This window comes from Rutilus rutilus (assembly GCF_951802725.1).
Source record: "Rutilus rutilus genome assembly, chromosome: 14".
Lineage (NCBI taxonomy): Eukaryota > Metazoa > Chordata > Actinopteri > Cypriniformes > Leuciscidae > Rutilus > Rutilus rutilus.
Genome location: NC_140219.1, coordinates 19275933 through 19297703, shown reverse-complemented (window position 1 = coordinate 19297703; position 21771 = coordinate 19275933). Strand labels below are relative to the sequence as shown.

The 21771-nt window shown below is 37.1% G+C and overlaps 2 protein-coding genes across 5 annotated transcripts; both read left to right on the top strand.

The window, feature by feature from the left end:
• Window positions 1–3623: 3623 nt before the first annotated feature.
• phf6 (PHD finger protein 6) lies at window positions 3624–11229 on the top strand. Of its 4 annotated transcripts, XR_014629795.1 has the most exons (12): window positions 3655–3840; window positions 5855–6015; window positions 6252–6353; window positions 6446–6579; window positions 6673–6719; window positions 6807–6970; window positions 7091–7234; window positions 8771–8875; window positions 9059–9192; window positions 10404–10533; window positions 10691–10824; window positions 10976–11229. XR_014629795.1 is itself a non-coding variant. In XM_084430145.1 (11 exons), the coding sequence occupies exons 2-10, from the start codon at window positions 5884–5886 to the stop codon at window positions 10531–10533; spliced, it is 1092 nt and encodes a 363-aa protein (XP_084286271.1). In that variant the 5' UTR covers window positions 3625–3840; window positions 5855–5883; the 3' UTR covers window positions 10691–11229. The 4 variants fall into 4 exon arrangements, 2 of the variants coding, with proteins under 2 accessions (XP_084286271.1, XP_084286272.1); XR_014629794.1 differs by lacking the exon at window positions 8771–8875 and having other exon boundaries at window positions 3624–3840; XM_084430145.1 differs by having other exon boundaries at window positions 3625–3840; window positions 10691–11229.
• A 1220-nt stretch (window positions 11230–12449) lies between these two features.
• Window positions 12450–21404, top strand: hprt1 (hypoxanthine phosphoribosyltransferase 1). Its single transcript, XM_084430144.1, has 9 exons — window positions 12450–12639; window positions 15996–16102; window positions 16206–16389; window positions 16602–16667; window positions 17549–17566; window positions 17668–17750; window positions 18272–18318; window positions 20123–20199; window positions 20477–21404. The coding sequence occupies exons 1-9, from the start codon at window positions 12613–12615 to the stop codon at window positions 20522–20524; spliced, it is 657 nt and encodes a 218-aa protein (XP_084286270.1). The 5' UTR covers window positions 12450–12612; the 3' UTR covers window positions 20525–21404.
• The last annotated feature ends 367 nt before the right edge of the window (window positions 21405–21771 follow it).

The window sequence follows — 21771 nt, the reverse complement described above, 5'->3', positions numbered from 1 at the left end:
TGGTTCGTTTCATGAATAACGTATTATTCAGGTTAATACAAATCTTCCTTTAATGGGTCATTAATTATGACCGCCGCTAGCGTAGCTAGCGAAAGCGGTCATATAGGGATTGTCAAAGTTTTTTTTTTGTTTTTTTTGTCAATCTACTGAATTTTCCGTCAACGATACCAGGGACACCGAAACACCGGGGAACATGAAATTTGGTGAGCATGTAGCCCCACTAGACTTTTACGGAAAAATTCCGTTTGGAAAAACTCATTTGTGATTTGCGCCCCTCCCATAAAAAATGAAAATGCAATATTATTCTGCTTTAATCGCCCCTATCTTCAGTGGAGATGTTCAGAACTGCACCATATTTCATGTGTATGATTAACTTGACATCCTCTGGGGGTATGCTAAGTTTCGTAGAATTTCATCCATGGGGGGGGTATAAAATAAATTCATTTATGTGCACATTTAGTGACTGTACACTCATCGGCCTGTAGATGGTGCTGTTGAGCGAAGGGTTGCTGGTTTAGGATGATACTGTCACACACACACATGCAGGAATACAAACAAACGCAAGCATGCACACACACTAACATCCACACGCACAGACACACACCCATACACACACATACAAATCCACATGCACAGACACACACAAACACAAACACACATGCGCACACACAAACACACACACATACACACACACACAGACAGACATGCACATACTACTACTTTTTTTTAGGTATATACATAAACACGCAATACAGCCAAATTGCTCCACGTCATTTATTTTTGTGGAAAGCCAGTGCAGGCCTGAGCGGCGGTCATATTTTGTACCGCCATGCGGTACATCTAGTTGTTTACAAATGTATAAAATTGATCCAAGATCAGGTAAAACTCCTATAAAGACACTGGTCCATGGGTTCATGACATCCCCCCCCCCCCCCCCCCCCCCCCCCCATAATCATTTGTTTCGAAACAAGAAACAAGGGTTCGCAGGGGTTGATTCGCAAGGGTTTCGAAGCTTCACGAAGCGTGTTTCGAAAGCGGCCATTACTAGAACCAGGCCAGTGTTGGGAGGGCTCCGAAGCCTAATGTGAAAAGAGAATACCTAGCTAAACACCGGTGCCGTTGTTACACAAGCTGACCACTAGGGCCCCTGACTACTATTTTGAATTAATTAGCTTTAGCATCCCAAAATACATGCTTTGTAATTTTTAGGCAAGTCACTCTTGTTTGTACCCGTGGTCATTCTGTTTGGACTGATGGATCACACACACTCATTTTCATGTTGTGTCGGTTATATTTTCCTATTGTTTTAGTGTTTGGTTTGTTTGGAATAGCTTGTTTCTGCCACGCAATAAAAAAAAAAAAAGGGTTATTGTGAATTTATATCTCACAATTCTGAGGAAAATTCATTTTTTTTGAATCCCATGCCAAAAACAAGCTTTCCATGAAAGTGCTTTATAAAGCAAACATTAAAGTAGTAGTAGTAGTAGTATGTAGTTAGCTGTCAGTTGCATGACAAAGCTGGTCATGATATGTTCATTTCATGTGAGTATACATCATCAGCAACATCTCCAAAGTTCTGTTCATGATTTAATGCTTGTCACACCAACGACAATACCTATAACAGTAACTATAAATTATCGTTATAACAATATAGATGTCCTCACCACAACTATATAGCGACATGGAGGAATGATGTCTTTGGAATTATTTCCAGAATGATCATTTCTAGCTCTATTCAATAAAAACAGTGCCACCCAACTTTAAAAAGCTTGGCCATTTATATGTGGCTGACGACAAAGAAACTCCAGCGCGCGCTTAAAATACAGAACGTTATATAACGGACAATAACGTAATACAAGTTATACAACCCCGTTTCCAAAAAAGTTTGAATTTTTTTAATGCAATTAAATCAATAATCTGTGATTTGTTATTTCTCTTAAAACTATATTAACGGACAAAAGTGCAAAGAAAATATTTCCAATGTTTTCACTGACCAACTTAAAGGTATAGTGGAGGATCTTTCCGAATTTTAGATAAGACCCGCCCTCTCCACTTTTTGAATAAGTTTGATTGATTCACCAGAATGATTGACAATTAGGAGGACCAATAGTATAGGTGATCCACCCGGAAGTAAAAAATCCTCCATTATACCTTTAATTGTCCAACTTTTGTAAATACAAACATAATGGCTGCAACACACTCCAAAAAAAGTTGGGACAGAGCCATGTTTACCACTGTGTCAAATCACCTTTCCTTTGAATTGCACTTTTTAATCGTTTGGGAACTGAGGATACATTTTATTGCAGTTCTGCAAGTGGAATTTTCTGCCCAATCCAAGATGCTCAACAGTCTGTGGTCATTGTTGTCTGATTCTCCTTTTCATGATGGGCCATACATTTTCAATAAGAGACAGATCTGAACTGCAGGCAGGCAGTCAAGCACATCCACATGGTGTAAAGTGTCTACAAAACCACTCTGTTTTAGCATGTGCAGAATGAGGCCTGGCATTGTTTTGCTTCCCAGGAAAAATGTAATCTTGATGGCAGTGTATGTCTCTATAATCCCATTATACACCTCAAGGTCAGTGTTACTTTCACACATATGCAAGTCACCCATGCCGTTTGCACTGATGCACCCACATGACACATGTTTGCTTTTGCACCTGTCTGATGAAAGTCTGGATAGTCCCTTTAGTTTTTGTTTTTCCCAAAAAACATGCTGAAACGTGCACAGGCTCATGTGACGGCACACATTTCCACTTTCTTTTAGACCATCTGAGATGAGCTCACCTGCATCTCTGCATAGAATTGATGTATAGATTTCTCCGTGCTTAACCGAGATTTGAGTTGCATTCCAGACTGTGTTAAGTGACAATAGTTTTCCAAACTCCTGATCCCATGTGGCTGTATTTAACACAGCAGCATGATGGTTTCTTAATAATTGTATTCAAATAAATGAGTAAAGAAGAAAATTTGATCTAAATAAAAATTGTGATTAAAATAAAAATTATTAGTAGTTATTCATCTATTCCATATACCCCTGGTTTTACAGAGAAGGCTTAAGCTAGTCTTAGACTAAAATGTGTGTTTGAGCTGTTTTAACTGAAAGCAACTTAAATATCTTTAAAATTGTCAGTGCCATTGTTTTGTCTCAAGATGCACATAAATAGTTTATAAAAGCTATACTTAAATGTCCTAATTAAACTAAGGCCTGATCCTGGCTTAATCTAAGCAATGTCTGTGAAACCAGGCCTAAACTAGATTAAAATAAATAATTAATATAAATAAATACAAATTTGATTCAAATTAAGTAAATAAACAAAATAATAATAATACATATAACAATAGCCTACATTACTACATTGAGTATAATATAATGTAGGCTAACTGAAACTAATTTTAGATCAATAATATTATTTTCTGTGTGTAAATTGGATGGTCATAAAAGACAGACGCATTATAAATTTACACAGGGATGATCATATTTGGGTTAATATTTCATGCTTAATATTTATGTGTAAATACTTCAATTTGATAAAAATGTTATCCACACACCATCCGCATTTTGTCAGTCCATTATGCAACTCATCTGTATATTTGCTCGTCTAGGCCTATTCCTCAAGCTATCTTGACGGTGACCACAGTAGGCTACGTAAGGGGCGTGCGCGTATGCCTTCAATGTCGGACAAACGTGCTTTTTGCAGTGCGCGACGTCACTTGAACGCCTCGCAATGGTGAGAGGCAGAACTTGCCAGCAGAAGCACTCAAAGCTCAGCGAGAGGAAGAGCGAGAACACGCGCTCGCAGCCACTATAAATCTGTCCCCATTCAACACAGCAGCGGTAAGAGCTCACGATATGTCACTAAGACACTGCAATGTACAGTTTACAAGTCAGGAAAGCAATGGGGTGAGTGGAACAATTGTCGGAACTAGCTTCGTCTTTTTGCTGCGATATGTAAATACCTTTCGTATGGCGGGTCTCCCCATGTGAAGCGGGCAAATTGATCCCGCAGCGAACAATGTATTATAAAAACCAAATTATGGCTTACATTCACCCCAGAAGTTCAGATTAAAATATTTGCTCACAGTTTTTCCTCATCAGTTTTGTTTTAGCCACCGTATGATGTGGGCCTTTACGGGCTACACTTATACAGATATACACATCTTTGTATAATTTGAGGTGGACCCCAGATTTGACTGAGTCTTATATTAGTTCATATTCACTGGAAAGTAAAAGAGTTTTGTTAAAAGCGAAACAAGAGCTTTGTCGTGGGCCTGTATATCCTCCTCCTCCCTTATTTGTGAAAACGGTGAGAGGGATGCCGTGTTGTTCCTTGTGTGTTTTAGAGGGGTTCGTTGAGACTTTGGGCAGGTTGTATCAGCTGTTCTGTGGATACAGAGTGTCGCGCGGTGTTGCGTTGCTGCTGTTTATGTTGCAGCGCGAGAGCAGCTTCTCGGCTATCATGGCAGCGGATGAGCTTCTCTGTTGTGCGAAGGCGGGTAAAGCCATCGCGACTCTGAACAACACGCCATCCATCTCAAAACACGATACGAATGATGGATAGATAATCGTACCAGCGAAATCTCGATATTTTTCAGTTTTGGGTGAAACTGATGAGTTAGCCGTCTCGCGCTGGGGCTGTTTTGTGAACTCGGTCAGAGCTGCCTATTGGCAATGCAGTGTTTCGAATACGCCACCCATGTACTTTTCCTACATTATTGTAATGCCAATAAAATGGTGTAGTCACCACAAGGTTGTATTAACAGGTTTTGTGTGTCGTATGCTCGCACGGTTTGCTTAAGCCTACGGTTTGTCTTGTTTTTCCGTCATAGAGAGATTTGTTTTCCTCAGGGGATAAACTTGTTGACATATGTACTTAAACCATACAGTCTACTACACCATGCTTAGTAAGATCTCAGTTCATCGGGTTTTAAGTAGTTAAATAAGGGGGTTTCAAACTTTTTGCACCCCCAAATACAATTATCCCCATTGCGAGGGGACCCCCTCTTAAAATATAAAGGCAACTATGTCTTCATGTATATAAACATACATTTATTTAACACAATTTTAACCGTAGCATTATATAGACATCATTTTGTTTTATATTTCCAATAATATGAAAATGTATTAATGTGAGCTTTGATATTCACCTTTAAAACAGATTTGCTTTTTGTTTTGTTTAGTAGTGATTTTTAGTAGTAATTTCTGTAGAACACAGAATGAAACAATTATATACATTTAGCTAAATGTGTTAAATTGTCTTAAACATCTAATTAGTACAGCACTAAAAAATACGTTTGGTGTGTAATTGTTTTATACTTTCTATTTAAAGTTCTAAATTGAAAAGATTTTGGAAAACTGTGATTCTGTTTATTTCTTCTATAAGTGTTTTTTTATGTAGATGTAATATTTAAATGATTATTCGTGAGAATATTAGCAATATACCTTTTTATATTATCCATCAAATATTTTCATACTAGACTGTTGCAATAAAGACATTTGGAGGAAGTTTAAGTCATGCAGGTCATGTATTTCCTTTTTGGGGAAATTTCGAAGCAAACAAATTAGTTTAATAACTGAGTTGCATAAGCAAACTAACTACAACCATCTGTCTAAACTATATTTTTCTCTCATATAGAGAGTGATTCAGTAACAGATGTAGGAGTTTCAAAAATAACTAAAAAAAGCATTTACAAACATGCATTTAACCATCTGTTGCTCTATATACTTACACAAAGCGTAGAAAGTTATTTCTTCAGATCTGAACCACAAAAATGATCTTTGCTCTTCCTACTGGTACACTGCAGGGCAATTGCAATGTTTTTTTTGTTTTTTGTTTTTGTCTTCAAAACAGAGGAGAGGTGGAGTGTGTGAAAACTGGTCATGTCAGGACAGAGAAAAGGAGCTTCCGCACGTCTTCGAAAATGTGCCTTCTGTAGAACCAACCGAGATAAAGAGTGTGGACAGTTACTGGTGTCAGAGAACCACAGGGTGGCAGCTCACCACAAGTGCATGGTATGTTAGCTGTCCACTAGCTTAGCTTTCTTCTATATTTGTAAAAAGGGATGAAAACAGCTCTTATTCATACATTTATTTGCCTAGTTTCACAAAACTGATCTCAGAGAATATGAATATTGAGCGTCACATGTGTTGTGACTATAACATCTGTTATATATATACAAATAAATATAAAAAGTATATATTTTGACACATCGCATGTCTAACATTTGACTTGTGATTGTTTTACTCAGCTTTTCTCATCGGCATTGGTCACATCTCACTCGGAGAGTGAAAACATTGGAGGCTTTTCTGTTGAAGATGTGAAGAAGGAGATAAAAAGAGGAAATAAACTAGTAAGCTCTCATAAAATTCAGTTGTTCCTTTAGGCTGAAAATAGAGCGCAAACATACAGCTTTTCTATCTCACCTGCTGATTTCCTGTTCAGATGTGCACTTCCTGTCATCGGCCCGGGGCGACCATCGGCTGTGATGTAAAGACATGTAGGCGGACGTATCACTATTATTGCGCTCTATGGGACAAGGCACAGACCAAGGAGAATCCCTCTCAAGGGATCTACCTGTAAGCATATTGACAATGCTGCTTATTGCAGAACTGCATATGTTTTATAACTATGTGAGACTTTTTTTTCTTTTCTTTTTTCCCGAAAATTAGTGTTTACTGTCGCAAACACAGAGATGCCTCTCAAGATGGCAGCGATGGTAACTAGTTGTCTCTACATGCTTTAATGTTGGGCACTAACCTGCTCGTGGACTATTGCGTTTATCGTCGATTTGCTCTTATTCCAGATGAACAGGAAGTTCCAGCCAATGACTCGGATTCATCTCCACCGAGGAGCAGGGGAAGGGGGCGTTTCGAGAAAAGCAGAATCAGAGGTGTGTCGCGCGGACAGTCAGATGACACTCGATCCACCTCATCACAAGGCAATGATGATACAGAGAGCTCCTCACATGTAAGCCACTTTATCTACTTTTTTTCTTCTTAATAACCCAATTTATTTTGACTTGATACAAGCTTCAGAACATCAATGGTTGGCATGTGTTAATTTATCATGTGCTTGTGTGTGGCAAAGCGAGACCGGTCCCCTCTGAGAGGCAGCCCCAGTGATTCAGGCCTTCGCTGTGGCTTCTGTCATGCCGGTGAAGAAGAGAATGAAACGCGGGGTGTGCTCCACTCGGACAATGCCAAGAAGGTGGCTGCCCACTACAAATGCATGGTGAGGCTTCTTCAATCCTGAAAAACAATGGATCATATTTCAATTGCTCCTATTATGCTTTTTCGAATATTACCTTTCATGCAGTGTGTAATACAGCTGTTTGTGAATGTAAAAGATCTGCAAAGATTTAAAGATCAAAGTGTACAGCAAATAGTTATTGCTAGGGTTGTGCCGATAGTCGATAGTATCGTGTATTGACGATAGTCAGAGATATTGCCAATGCCTTTGACTATATCAAGGTGATAATTGGCTGGTTTTCCCATTAATGTATTAAATTAATAGTCTAGTATTATCAAATTAATATTAGGACGTACAATTCATTCCCTAATTTCATAACGACATCACCACATAACCATACTGCGAAACCGACACGCGCATATGAGGATTAAGGACTCAATGAAAGTTCACAAATTGTCAAGAGTGCTTGTTATAAAAGACGCATCATTTGTATACAGTTGTTGTTTGAGCCAAAGCGAAAAACGGCATCGTTGTTCATCAGCGTTTTGTTTCCATAGCACATTAACTAAATATTTGGTAACACTTTATTTTACAGTGTCATTGTTACATATGTTACATGTAGTTACTATAGTAATAACTATAAATGATGCATAATTGCATGAAACTAACCCTAAACCAAATCAAACCCTAATCCTTTAGTAAGTACATGTAGTTACTTAATATTACTCAGTACTTAAATGTATAATTACAGTGTAACAACGGCACCTTAATATAAAGTGTAACCAAATATTTGAATGCCACAAATAACAATACAAATTATTATTGCTAAAATGATATAGGCCTAATAAAAGTCTTTATGTCCGAACACAGAACAATAATCAGTCATCTATGAAAATCAAAAGCAGCTTCAAACACGGACTTGAAACTAAAATATTCAGCCACTAAATTAAGATAATTGATGTACCGTTATCAGCACTGAGGTAGATTCAGTTCTCGTCGTGTCTGAGAGAATTAATGCGACGTCCAGCATCAAATGCCGAAAGCTCGGTTTCTCTTTCACTTTCAAGGAAAAATTGACTGGTTAGACTCCTTCACCGGCATAACTCTTGTGCAATGTATGCAAATTGCATTTTGGGTGAAATATTTCAATGCGACGTGACTTTATTTCTTCAATATGATAGAAAGATGACCATTTTTCCGCAATATTAAAGCAAAGTAAATAATTAAATAAATGAGTAAATGATCAAATAAGTAAACTATTGCACCCCGGTCGAACAAACCATTTTCAGACTCAAATGAGGGGATGCGCAATGTATATTATAAGAAAATGTAAGTGTTTTTTTTATTTTTTTTAGCTTTGTAGCCTGTTGTAGGAGAGCTCAAAAACAAAATTAGGAACCTTTAAACAACACCCTTTTTTTTTTTTTTATAAAAAATGTATCTTTGTATTTTTAAACAAAATACTCAAGATATTTAGTACTGAAAAAGTATTTTACTCCATGTTATTTTTAGGTTTGGAAAAGTTTGATTCAGCCTGTTCCGTTAAAACGTCTTTTATTTTCTCTGTTTTTGTCACAGCTTTTTTCTTCGGGTACCGTCCAGCTAACTACCACCTCGCGTGCTGAATTTGGGAACTTTGACATTAAAACGGTTATCCAGGAAATCAAAAGAGGAAAAAGAATGGTGAAATGTTCTAAATTTAATTCAATATAGAATTACTCAATTATATTGCTGACTGCTAAGAATGTGAACTAAATATAGGTTTGCACCATGGTCAGTAGAAAATAGATCTTTTTTTTTTTTTTTTTGTATGATTTGGTTATTATATTAATTCAAAGTCAGCTAATGTATTTTTTGTCATTTCAGAAATGCACACTTTGTGCCCAGCTTGGAGCCACCATTGGATGTGAGATAAAAGCCTGCGTGAAAACCTACCATTATCACTGTGGCCTGGAAGACAAGGCCAAATACATAGAGAATATGGCTAGAGGCATTTACAAGTATGTTCTAACTATTGACTGCTTGTTTTCCTTATTACACAAATATAAATAGCCTGGTACTATAATTTTGGCCAGAATAAGATTTGACTCTTGTTCCAAATGGTTCTTACATTCTGTATATACACTGAAACCATCAGGACAGTGAACAAGGGCTGGGTGATATGGACAAAAAAAAAACATATCTCTGTATTTGTTTTATTTTTTATTTGAATGGCCATTTACAATATACTATATCTTCTACTTTTTCTTTTCTTTTTGGGTTTAAAAAGAAAAATTATATTTATTTTCAGAAATGCTGTTTCACATCCTACCCAATGTTGTCCTACAAACAATATTCATATTGAAGGCTATGAAAACAAATCTAGTGAAATGTAACCATGTAGGCTATGCTATATATATTATGTGCCAAAAAGGGTTTAAATCACAATACATTGTAACAACATTAAAATATTAAAACAAAAAAATTAAATCACTAAATTAAAATCAAATCCAAAGCACAAACTAAATGTTAACTGGTCAGAGAAACACACATTCAACTGAGCTTAGTAATTATATTAGCCTACATTTGATTACCCCATGACATTAGTCACTTTACAGTTACAGTACTGCTATCATAAAAATACACTTGTTGGTTTAAAATTCTACATATGGCACATTTAATGTCCAACAACGAATATTTTATTATTCAGAATTCTTGCGCTCCATCTGTTTGGCGCTTCCGTGCGGCGGCGTGATTTCACTGAAGGCTGTGAAGTTTAGCAGAGACTTGCTTGCATAACACCAGTCCCCTTCTGACAGCAAAATAGAAAAATGTGCTTGTCGTTCTAGCATTTACAGATGGAGAATATACCTGTGAAATGTAAGTTATGCACTGAGAAAAACACCACATCTCAAACGCAATAAACAGCACAGGTATCTGTCAGAGCATCAAGCCGATTTAAACTATACGTGTTAACTATTGTTAACACGCCCCTTGATATAAAGCATGTCTCATGTTGAGGACAAATTGGATTATGCACTTTCCCCACAGCAGCTCACTCTGTCGCCTGCTATTTTTTCAATACGCTCCTAATATCAAACTACTGTATGTCGATATAAACTGAATTGCCTCTGTCTATATCATTTATTACAAATATATCGATATACCACCCAGCCCTACAGTGTGCTGTTGTATTGCAGTATAACGAGAACTTTTATGTTGTTTTCACCAGGCTTTATTGTAAGAATCACAGTGGAAATGAGGAAAGGGATGAGGAAGATGAAGAAAGGGAGAGTCGCAGTAGAGAGAAAGCTGCTATTGACAACAGAGCAGATCCTCCATCGCAGGTTAATGGCAACTAGGTGAGACTCTTTGATGTTCTTGATACAGTGTGATTTGCTCAGTCTGTCATTACAGAATTTGTTTGATTATTATTCAGGACTGGCAATGTAGTATTTTAAAATCATAGAACATGTGATCGGTGGACATGACAAAGATTGAAGTACTGTCTTTTTTCAGGAGGTGAATGGAGATGGAAGACGTGATACGATGGGGGATAGAAGAAATATTTTTGTATAATGCTCAATTAGAAACTAGGGGCCAGCTCACAATAGTTTTCGTCTCTTTGACAGTATTTCATGGACATTGAGAATGTAAGTTCAATATCAAATGATATCGATATGTTACTGCAGTGTAAACCATAACTTAGCTGGATAGGTTTTATTTAAACATGGTATATTAATGCTTAAAACCATATGATTGGATGGCTGGAACAGTGTCATCTGTTTGTGCTTGCACCTCCAGTTTCCTCTTTGGCAAACTCTTTGGACCCACTCTGAAAACGACTGCACCCGTCGACTGTTTATAGTGCATCTCCTCCAAACCATGACGTTTAATAAGCCTTTTAAAGTAATTCTCCTTCATGAAACTGTCTTTACCTCTTTTTTCTCTCTTGCAACATGTATTATATTTTATTACTGTATTATACTCATGAGTAATATTGGATATCTGTGGTTTTCTTTATAGTATAGGTCAGGATTAAAGAACATTGGCTAGCATGCACTTTTCTTTACTCCGTCTCACATGGTGGTCTTTCTTTATTCTGCACATATTCCACATGCATCTCTGAATTCAAAATAAGAGTCCTTCTGAAAGGCAGATGCTTTCAAGCACACTTGAAGATATTGTTTGGAGGTTGAAATACGAATCCTGAAAATTAAATGTTTAAACTTTTATTTAATACTACTTAAAATATTATAGAATATATTAATAATTAGTTTTAGGTGCTTTAATGAGTTGGATTTCTTTTCAGGATGCAGTAGTCACACTTACTACTCCAGTCTGTGTGTGGCCTGGTAAACCCTACATTATGGAGACTAAATGTCCACCAAGATAGCAATATCCAAAATCCTTGTCCTTGTGGGGACATTTTTTTTCTTTTTCTTTGGTCCCCTTGAGGAAAAAGGCTTATAAATCACACAAAGTGCTGTTTTTTGAAAATGTAAAAATGCATAAAGTGGTCTGTGATGGGTAGGTTTAGGGGATGGAATACAGTTTTTACAGTATAACAAAAAAAAAAATCATTGTCTATGGAAAGTCCCCATAACATTTGAAAACACAATGTGTATGTGTGAGAGAGAGTCTTCTGTGATGCATAGTTTCAAGTCTTTACTACATTATTAAACTTGAGCATTTCCACTGTTACTGCTCAGAAAGAACACACAGTCCATTGAACAGTCATTAAGATATTTTTCGTTTACTTTATTTTGAGAAATCCCTGTTACAGTGTTATTACATTTAAGTACTGAGTAATGTTAATTAACATGTACTTACTATAGGGTTAGGATTAGGGTTTGGATTATGGTTAGTTGCATGAAATTACGCTATACTGTTTACTACTAATACTTGCCTCTTTTTTTCGTCACACTGAACTACTCTTTTGGCGCACTGATAATATTAAATGAACGATCCCGTGTTAGGCGGCCTATGTAAATGAATGTAATACCTGGATAATAAACTAATAAAATAAACATTAACATAGTTGTAAAACATCCCACCTTGCAAAAAGTCATTTCCGGACGATGGCATTTCCCCCGGAAATGAGTTTTTGCAGGATGGGATGATTACTACGTTAATGTTTATTTTATTAATTTATTATCCAGGTAACGTTATTCATTCTGACACACATAATTCATTTGGTGGGTCTGTCACTTTAAGGTGTTTTGTACGCGTTCTCACTGCTGAACGCTGATTGGTCGACAGGCTCTATTCCCCCTCTGATGTTAACACACCCACAGTGTGCGAAAGATAGAAATTGTGTTCGTTCAGTCCTTTAAAGGCGAAATTGAAAAATAGGAAGGACAATAATTACTCCCTGCATTTCTCATCGGAATCGAGGACGTTTGCTAACGTTACTACTCAGCTACTCAGTCGGGACGGACATGGCGTCTGCCAACTCCTGTATCGTGGTAAGTGTTAACGTACTGTACACAAGTGTCTTCAATCATTTACACCGTGGCGCAACACTTGATTAGTCACGGTACACAAGTAAATAATTCATAACTGTTTTGGCGACAAAACTATATTTTCTTCCTATATCCCTTTTATTCCTAGAAATGATCCAGATTGCATAAAAGTATTTAACGTTAGTGATTTATAAATATTTCCGTGAGGTCTAATGTTAGGGGCCTGGGAGGAAAGCACGCGTTTCACGCATGGCACATGTGATGCAGACATAGAGGATGCGGACAGCCCGTTCATTCCTGCACGTATGACCAGTTAAACGAGCAGGAATTTGACTCGATAAAACGCTGCGTGTGCTCGGTTGTATTTTGATTTCAGTGTTTTTCAAATGCCTTGATAATTGGATTAAATCTGTTATTGTACGTGTAGCGCGTTCAGGTCGAAAAGCGCGCAGTTAGTTTTAGTTTGGAATTTTGTTTGTAATAAACTGATGTAACGCTTGCAGGGCCATACCAACCACTAAGGTCCGGACCTCAGTATTTTTCCGATGCGTAACAGTTATAAGAAAGGTTGTGAAATAAATGCTGTGCGTATATTGCACTATGCCAAGAAAACAGACCTTCACATCTGAGCTGACAGCGGTCAAATCATCAATGTCAAAATGTTTGAGATATAATTATAAAATAAGTACTCAAGAGGGTATGTGATTCTTGACGAAGTCAAGGAGACTGAATGAAAACGCACATCTCTCTGACAATAGATGACACTTACGGAACAGCAGATGTTCAGCCGTTACCTCCGTAGTCCGTAAACAAAGCAGTTGTGCTAATTTCTTTTCCTGAACGTTTAAATATTTCAAACTGCCATTCAGATTTTTTTATTCGCCTCAGTGTTCATCACAACACCAAATACTTTAATAATAGGCTACTTACAGACTTAATAGACTATTTATTTTTAAACATTTGTTACACTTAAATTTTTTACTTCTGGACTAAACCATTCCCCTGATATTGATTTGAAAGTGTTCTAACATTAACTAATGAGACCTTATTGTAAAGTGTTACTAATTGGTTCTGTTACAAAGACTGTTATTAATTCCCCCTGAAACCCCCTAGCAAACTCAATGTGGCAACCTCTGTAAGTATAAACCCCTGTATACGCCCTTTGGTGTTTTGTGTGCCAATAGGAATGACTCAGAAGAATGAATCATCCTCTTCCTCTGCTCTAAATTAAGATATTATCTTGAGGATATAATTTTAGACAGACCAATCCAGTGCTTTGTAATTTGTCATTGGGTTTTATTAATTAATCAAAAGGTGTGGTAAATTCTTAAAGGGACAGTTCACAGATTTTGTTTGTAATCTCGGTCAGTTTTGACCTCACACTTAAATCAATTTAAGACTGTCCTGGTCTGACGTTTCCATGCAATGACAATGAATGGCGAGTGAAGGTGTCAAGCCTAAAAAAGTATGCAACGTCACCAAAAAGTTTAAAAGTCTTCTGAAGCATTTGTATGAGGAACACATCAAATTCTATGTCATTATTTGCTGAAAAGTTGCACCCGAAGGTTAGCTGTTAACAACTGCGAATGAGTTCAACATAAGAACCAGACCAGTCTGGCAAATTTCGTTCAGGGCTACTTTTCCTAAAGTATTGTAAGATGGAAAACATTGCTACAAAAGGTCTCTACCATTAGGCTTACAATGTACTATAGTGCACAAGTCATGTGGACCATATTTATGATTTGTTTGATAGTCAGTATAAAGTTAGATAAATATACTCAGGGAATTCTGTCACCTGAAGGGCTGAAATAAATTTTGCCAACTTATTTGCCCCAGGCAGCATTCCTTAATTGAGAAAATTGGCTCAATATTCTTATAGAGCTGAGGAAAGACATATGACATGCATGTGAGTCTAAAGCAGGAATTTTACTGGTGTGAAATATGGCTCACTAGATCTGACAGCACACCGACTTGCATAATGTATACTCCTGCAGCAGCAGCATGAGAAACTAAACTTTGGCTTGCAGCCATTGCATACTAGGCTTTAAAATCCATGTCTTATCATAGCCATGTCTATTGATGTGGATTGTGCTTTGGGGGTTAAATCTCAAGGTACTGGCACCAGCAGTAAGCAGAGACAGGGAAGCTCCCAGAGGAGCCTCTGCTGACAGTTGCACATTGTTTGTCTGAACCTTCTTCAAGGACAGTGTGATAACACTTATTAGAAAAACAAACAAAGAACAGGCGAATCTACTTCTGCTTCCCTGGAATTTACATGCTTCTACTTTGCCTCCACAGTGAGGAAAAGTTAGATATGTCCTTGACATTTCCAGTCAAGGTTCTTCTCAGGTCCACTGGCAGGGCAGGTTATACTTTTTCAGTAATTGGATTCTAAATACTATATTTACATTCTTCATTCAGAACAGTTATTCTCAACAAGGGGGCCAAGTCAGCAAGTCTTAAAATAATTTAATTTTAGTTATATCAACATAGTCTTAATTAAAATGCAAAAAAAATAAAGATGTACCAACATTAAACAGACATTATATTTTTTGAGTTAGTCTGTAGAAGTGCCAGAGATACATAGCCTAGACAGGAGGGCCTTCCAATATTGGAGTAAAAAAGATTCTGAATCACAGATTTTAAAGATACTATGTAGTATGATTATAGTGTAATTTGAAGGGGACTTCATTGTGTTTATGAATTCATTATTTTAGGCTGTCGTCTTTTACATAAACGTATGCACAAAAAGCAGTGGATAGGAGATTTGACGTATGATCTTAGCTTGTCTGTCGGTATGAAATGGGATTCTGTGCATACTAGTTCTGACATAATGAGTCAAATCTGCCCCCGGTTTCACAGACAAGGCTTAGTCTAGTATCAGACTAAAATGCATGTTTTAACTGAAGGGAACTTGCAGTGACATATCTTAATATTTAAGTTAATATATAGAATTGAACAACACACTAGAGTTAAACTTACATGTGCTTTTGTATGTTAGAGAACATGAAAATAAGTGTATTTAAGAGTTTAGTATTAACTATTACGTTTAGTCTAAGAATGTCACTTGGGTATCTGCTTAAACTCAGATAATATATGCGCTTTTTTAAAGTCACTCTGGTGAGAACATAATCTCAAATGTTACAGACAAATGCCATCATGTTATCGCCAGATGTCTTGAGAGCAGGAGAGTTAGGCAATGGGATATAATGTTGAAGATTACCTTTCACCTACTAACCTATTTAAGGTTTATCCTGCTGTCTGCTAGATAAAAAGGTTATCTATCAAACAGACCGCTCACTGTTATTTGCCCTATCAGGTATATGATATGATGGAATGATGTAATTTGTGTATTTTAGCTCAGTGATGAAGAGCAAGGTTATGACCTGGACCTCTTCTGCATACCAAAACATTATGCCTCTGACCTGGAGCGAGTGTATATTCCACATGGACTCATCATGGACAGGTACGAGGCACATCAAACAAAGTTACTTCTTAGCCAAGAAGTCTTGCCTAATGAACCTGCAAATTACAAATAATATGCAACCTGAAGACTGTTGACATTGCAGAACTGAACGTCTGGCCAGAGATATCTTGAAGGACATGGGTGGCCACCATATCGTTGCTCTGTGTGTGCTCAAAGGGGGCTACAAGTTTTTTGCTGACCTACTAGATTACATCAAAGCCCTCAATCGCAACAGCGATCGTTCCATTCCGATGACAGTGGACTTCATCCGCCTCAAGAGTTACCAAGTACGGTTAATGATCATTCATCCTCCTTATTGAATGTAGATTCAACCAGGCCCGTCTGTTACTTACTCTCTTTTGTTTATTGACAACATGAATGAAATTTGACCCTTTGCAATACACACTTGTTTCAAAGTTGAGTGTTGATGTTACTTAAGCAACTAGAACACATACATGTCTTGACTGAACTCTGCTTTCCCCTTTTTCAAATATTACAGAACGACCAATCTACAGGTGACATCAAAGTGATTGGCGGCGATGATCTGTCCACGCTCACAGGAAAGGCAAGCATCTTCCTGTGAATAAAAATAATCCTCACTACATTTACATTTACATTTATTCATTTAGCTGACGCTTTTATCCAAAGCGACTTACAATTGCTAATTATGTCAGAGGTCGCACGCCTCTGGAGCAACTAGGGGTTAAGTGTCTTGCTCAGGGACACATTGGTGTCTCACAGTGGATTCGAACCCGGGTCTCTCACACCAAAGGCATGTGTCTTATCCATTGCGCCACACCACCCACTATTTCAAGATGATCGGTATGATAATGTCTAAAATCTTATCCTGTGACGTTTCTCTATACCAGGAAAACATTTTGAACTCAGTTTGTAAAAACAAAAATTTAAGTACATCACTGTCAACGTTTTATTTGTTACGTTTCTAAATTAATTTCCACAGATGCTGTCCATAAAATACATAAATTCCTTTATTCAGCAAGGATGCATTAAATTGATCAAGTGACATTTATAATATTACAGAAGATGTTTCCTCAAAAACATTAAGCAGCAAAACTGTTTTCAACACTTATAATTATAAGAAATGTTTCTTGAGCACTTAATCAGCATGAATTATTTCTGAAGGATCATGTGACACTGAAGATTGGAGAAGTGATACTGGAAATTCAGCTTTGCCATAACAGGAATAAATGACATTTTAAAACATATTTATATACATTTTGTTATTTAAAATTGTAATTATTTTTCACAATATTACTGTATTTTGATGAAGGAAATGCAGCCTTGGTGATCATAAGTGTATGATCAATAAACAAAAAATGCATGAGTTACAGTCAGTGGGTGATGAAATATTGTTTTTGCAGTCTTAAACATCCAAATTAAAACTCTTTCTTCTTTTTCTCTTGACATTCTTTTTGACACCAAAAGAACGTCTTGATTGTTGAGGTATTTATTTTCTTCTTTTTTTTTAAACATATATATTTAAATAGCTTGTATTATCTAGCAAATGTTGAAAGTGTTTGTGTAATCTTTACTCCGTTCATCAGGACATCATTGATACTGGGAAGACGATGAAGACCCTGCTCGAACTTCTCAAGCAGTTTAATCCAAAAATGGTCAAAGTGGCCAGGTACACATGACTATAATGAATAAAAATGCAATGAGCCTCTGATTGTTTGTCTTGTAGGTATGGATCTTGTTCACAGCAGCGCCATCTTTGATTTTTAATGGGAATGAAAGCAAGCTGTGAGGGATAGTCATACATCTCCTCAGTGGGTTGTACTATTATTTTATGTGTTTTTGGATTGTTTTTCTGATGATACACTGCAAAAAAAATCTTTCCAAGAGTTTTCAGTAGACAAAAACATGAGCTGTGGAAAATTATAAGTGGTCCAGGAGCTTTACACAGCGGATGCCATTGAAAACACGGTTAAGTCTATCCTTCACAGCCTCGCTTTCTTACCTGTCATGGTGCTGCTCTGAATAATATCTATTGAAGCAGTCTTATATTGCTAAGCTCTGTGTAGTAACTCCCTTGTCTATTATTGATCACAAGTCCAACAAATGCCAGATACTACTACCTACTTTTGAGTTTATAAGCTTTACGGTCTCATATACTAAACATATTTCCATCATTCGTTATCTTTGCAGTTTGCTGGTGAAGAGGACACCAAGGAGTGTTGGCTACAGACCAGACTGTGAGTGGATTACTGAAAAAGCTTTCCAGACTTTTTTGGCATGCAATTCTAAATGGCTTTGATATAGTTTGGATTCATTTCACTTCTCACAAGTCATGTTTATATGTGAATACATGGTGTTTATTTCTTAGGGTTGCACAAACAGCCTCAAAAGACTAAAACTCAATTATTTTGACCACTGAAATTCCTCCTATTGATCCTTTAAAGGGATAGTTCACCCAAAAAGGAAAATTCTGTCATTTACTCACCCTCAAGTCGTTCCAAACCTGTATGAGTTTCTTTCCTCTGTTGAACACAAAAGAAGATATTATGAAAAATGTTGGTAACCAAACAGGCTCAAGGCCCCATTAGCCGCGTTTCCACTGTCGGGCCAGGGCCGTGCCGTGCTAGTGCGTGCCAGGGCCAGTCGCGTTTCCACTGTCACTTCCGGGGCTTGATCGGGGCTTACTCGGGGCCAACGGCCAGGATTTCTGGCCCGTCGAATACCTTGGGCCAAAGCGGGCCAGCTCGGGCTAGAGGAGTGGTTACCAACAGAGGAGGAGTTTACCGTTGGGAGACGGCAGCGCCGGATGATTCTGTCAGCATTTAAGACTTAAAAATAAAATAATTTAAATCGCGTTCATGTTTGAATGCCTTCTGTTTGTGATGCAAAAGACTATGCGCGCTAGCCGTTACCATAGTAAACATAGTAAACGCTTGAAGATACACATAGTAAAAAAAAAACCATAGCGAATGCTTGAAGAAATCAGACCAATCTTAAAGGCTATCACAGTCATGTTTTTATTTGATCTGTCATAGCCTACGTCTCGTCTCTTTAAACCGGACTATCAAAAAATAAAGTAACTTTTTTTTTCGGGAGCTTCCTCTGTTTCTCTGACTGAAAATATCTGTATGGGAGTCGAGAGAGTGCTAAAGCTCCTCAGGTCGTATGGCATATATTTGTAGAAATTATAATTTTTTCTAAATGTGATGGATTATGTCCTGTAACTAAGTTACCAGATAAAGAAACAGACGCGACTGAAAAAGTAAGTGTGCATGTCCTCTTTCTTTTGTGAAATAGACCTAACGGTAATTTATTTCTGAGTGACTAATGTGCAATTTTTACATAAATTAATTCATTATGATCAATGTATCACTTTTTATTGTAAACCTGTGGTAAAACATCGATGCTTGGGTTTTAAATATTCAAGTAGCTGCTAAACAAACAAACAAAAAAAAGCTAGCAAACGGCCGCTTTTATCGTGTTTGTTTTCAACGCTGTTTCCAGTGATATCTGATTAGTTTTCTGATAAAACTTCCATTTGTTGGTGAAATGATGGGTTAGTGTGACGTTGTCCCAGAGAGGCGTGTTACGGGCGTGTTTTAGTGAAGCGCTGTGGAGCTTCTGGCCCGACAGTGGAAACGCATGCCCGGTGCTATTGGCCCGAGGCTATTAGCCCGGCACGGCCCGTTTAAAGCCCTGGCCCGGCCCTGGCCCGACAGTGGAAACGCGGCTATTGACTCCCATAGTAATACTATGGAAGTCAATGGGTCCATAAACTGTTTGGTTACCAACATTTTTCAAAATATCTTCTTTTGTGTTCAACAGAGGAAAGAAACTCATACAGGTTTGGATCGACTTGAGGGTGAGTGAATGATGACAGAATGTTTTATTTTTGGGTGAATTATCCCTTTAAGGCCATTACAGTGCAATGCTGTCTGTTGACCACAAGGTTGCACACTTTTCTGCATTGAAGTACAAGTTGCCAATTCAACAAACTTTTTCATTAACCTCCAGTTTCTTTTCCCCCCCTTTATCCTCTAGTTGTAGGTTTTGAGGTCCCTGACAAATTTGTGGTTGGATATGCACTTGACTACAATGAGTACTTTAGGGATTTAAATGTAAGTACCTTAAAAAATCTAAAAACCAGATTTTTGGAGTATGTTTTACAAGAAAATACTATTTTAGTCTTTCTACATTAAACTTGCATGCTTAATTCAATGCGTTACTTGCCGTTGCTTTCTAATTGAACATTGTTTCTACACCATTTTTAGTCGGTTTAGCAATAATTTAGAATATCTTTATAATTTAAATTGCAAATAGTTGCCCATTATAACACACATCTGTTTGATTTGCGCTGCAATTCCTGCTAACTACTTCTCTCATTTTGACTTGCAGCACATCTGTGTCATCAGTGAAACAGGAAAGGAGAAGTACAAAGCATGAGAAGCCCGTGACTTCCCTCTTTAACTGTGTATCATTTGGGTCTTTTTTTAAATATGGTTTTCATTTTATATCCATTTTGTATTTTTTTTTTAGTAGCGCAGCTCACCGCAGGTTAGCAGGTCCTGCACTCAGGGTCTCTGGTGAGGTGTGTGCTGTCAATGCACCTTACATTTACTTTAGCTTATACTGGCAGCCCCACACACATTATCAACCACAAACACTTGCAGTTCAGTCTCTGAGAATAGAGGTCCTTTAGACTGCTGCTCTTAGTTACAATGGGGGTTTTAAACAACCATTTGTGTAAGGATTCCCTTTAATTTATTATAATGACTTGTACAAGTTATTATAGGTAGATGTTTATGTTTAAAGACTAGATAGATTAAAAAGAATATTGATTTGCTATTCAATAATGAACATGCATTTGATTTGCTCCGATGGCAAAAGGAGAACATTCATGTTTTCCAAAGACTTTGCTGTGTAAAACTGTAATGATAAAAAATTAGTATTTAGACTGCATAAAATGAATGCTTTTACATGTGAATGTACTTTAGAATCAGGGCAACCTGATTTTTCAATCACATTTTAAATCTATTGACATTTTAAAGCCAAATATCACCACCTTGTTTTTATTTGTAATTGTTTAATTTTGCAAGATATTATCAAGATATTTTTGTCTACTTACTTTTGTCTTGCCTCCTAATTATAATAATGGGATTAAAATGAAATGTGGAAAAAAATCTTATGGTGCCTTAGATGGTAAATTTGTACGGCCAGTTATGCTACCATATGAATACAGTGTAAAAATGAAATGAAACTGATGAAAAGTTGTTCAGCCACCTGTCAATCTTAAACTTTCTGAATAAATTATTCAGAGTTTTGAGTGTTCTCCTAACTTTCCTTATCTCGCCAACATTGTTGAACAGGTCACATTATAATATAGCACACTGTTGTTTCAGGAATAACTAAGTAGCATAAAATAATATTAAAATGGTGTTCCATCGTGTTCTAGTTAATACCAGCGCAGGCCTATTCCCTACTTTCCCTTTTGTTCTGGTCAAAACTCCATTTTAACATTTACATTTATGCCTTTACCAGATGCTTTTATCCAAAGCATCTTTCCACAGAGGAACATAAGCAATTCGTCATAGAGCCAACAGTATTCATAGTATACGATGCAAGGTTAATAAGAAAACTAGATTAAGAAACAAAAGCAGATATTACAGCAGATCACAAAAATCTAGACTACA

Coding starts and splice junctions, on each gene's coding strand:
- phf6 (XM_084430145.1), top strand. CDS start 5,884: ATGTCAGGACAGAGAAAAGGAGCTTCCGCACGTCTTCGAAAATGTGCC. Junction 6,016..6,251: donor CAGCTCACCACAAGTGCATG/GTATGTTAGCTG, acceptor TGTTTTACTCAG/CTTTTCTCATCGGCATTGGT. Junction 6,971..7,090: donor ATACAGAGAGCTCCTCACAT/GTAAGCCACTTT, acceptor TGTGTGGCAAAG/CGAGACCGGTCCCCTCTGAG.
- hprt1 (XM_084430144.1), top strand. CDS start 12,613: ATGGCGTCTGCCAACTCCTGTATCGTG. Junction 17,751..18,271: donor AAAATGGTCAAAGTGGCCAG/GTACACATGACT, acceptor TTATCTTTGCAG/TTTGCTGGTGAAGAGGACAC. Junction 20,200..20,476: donor AGTACTTTAGGGATTTAAAT/GTAAGTACCTTA, acceptor TTTGACTTGCAG/CACATCTGTGTCATCAGTGA.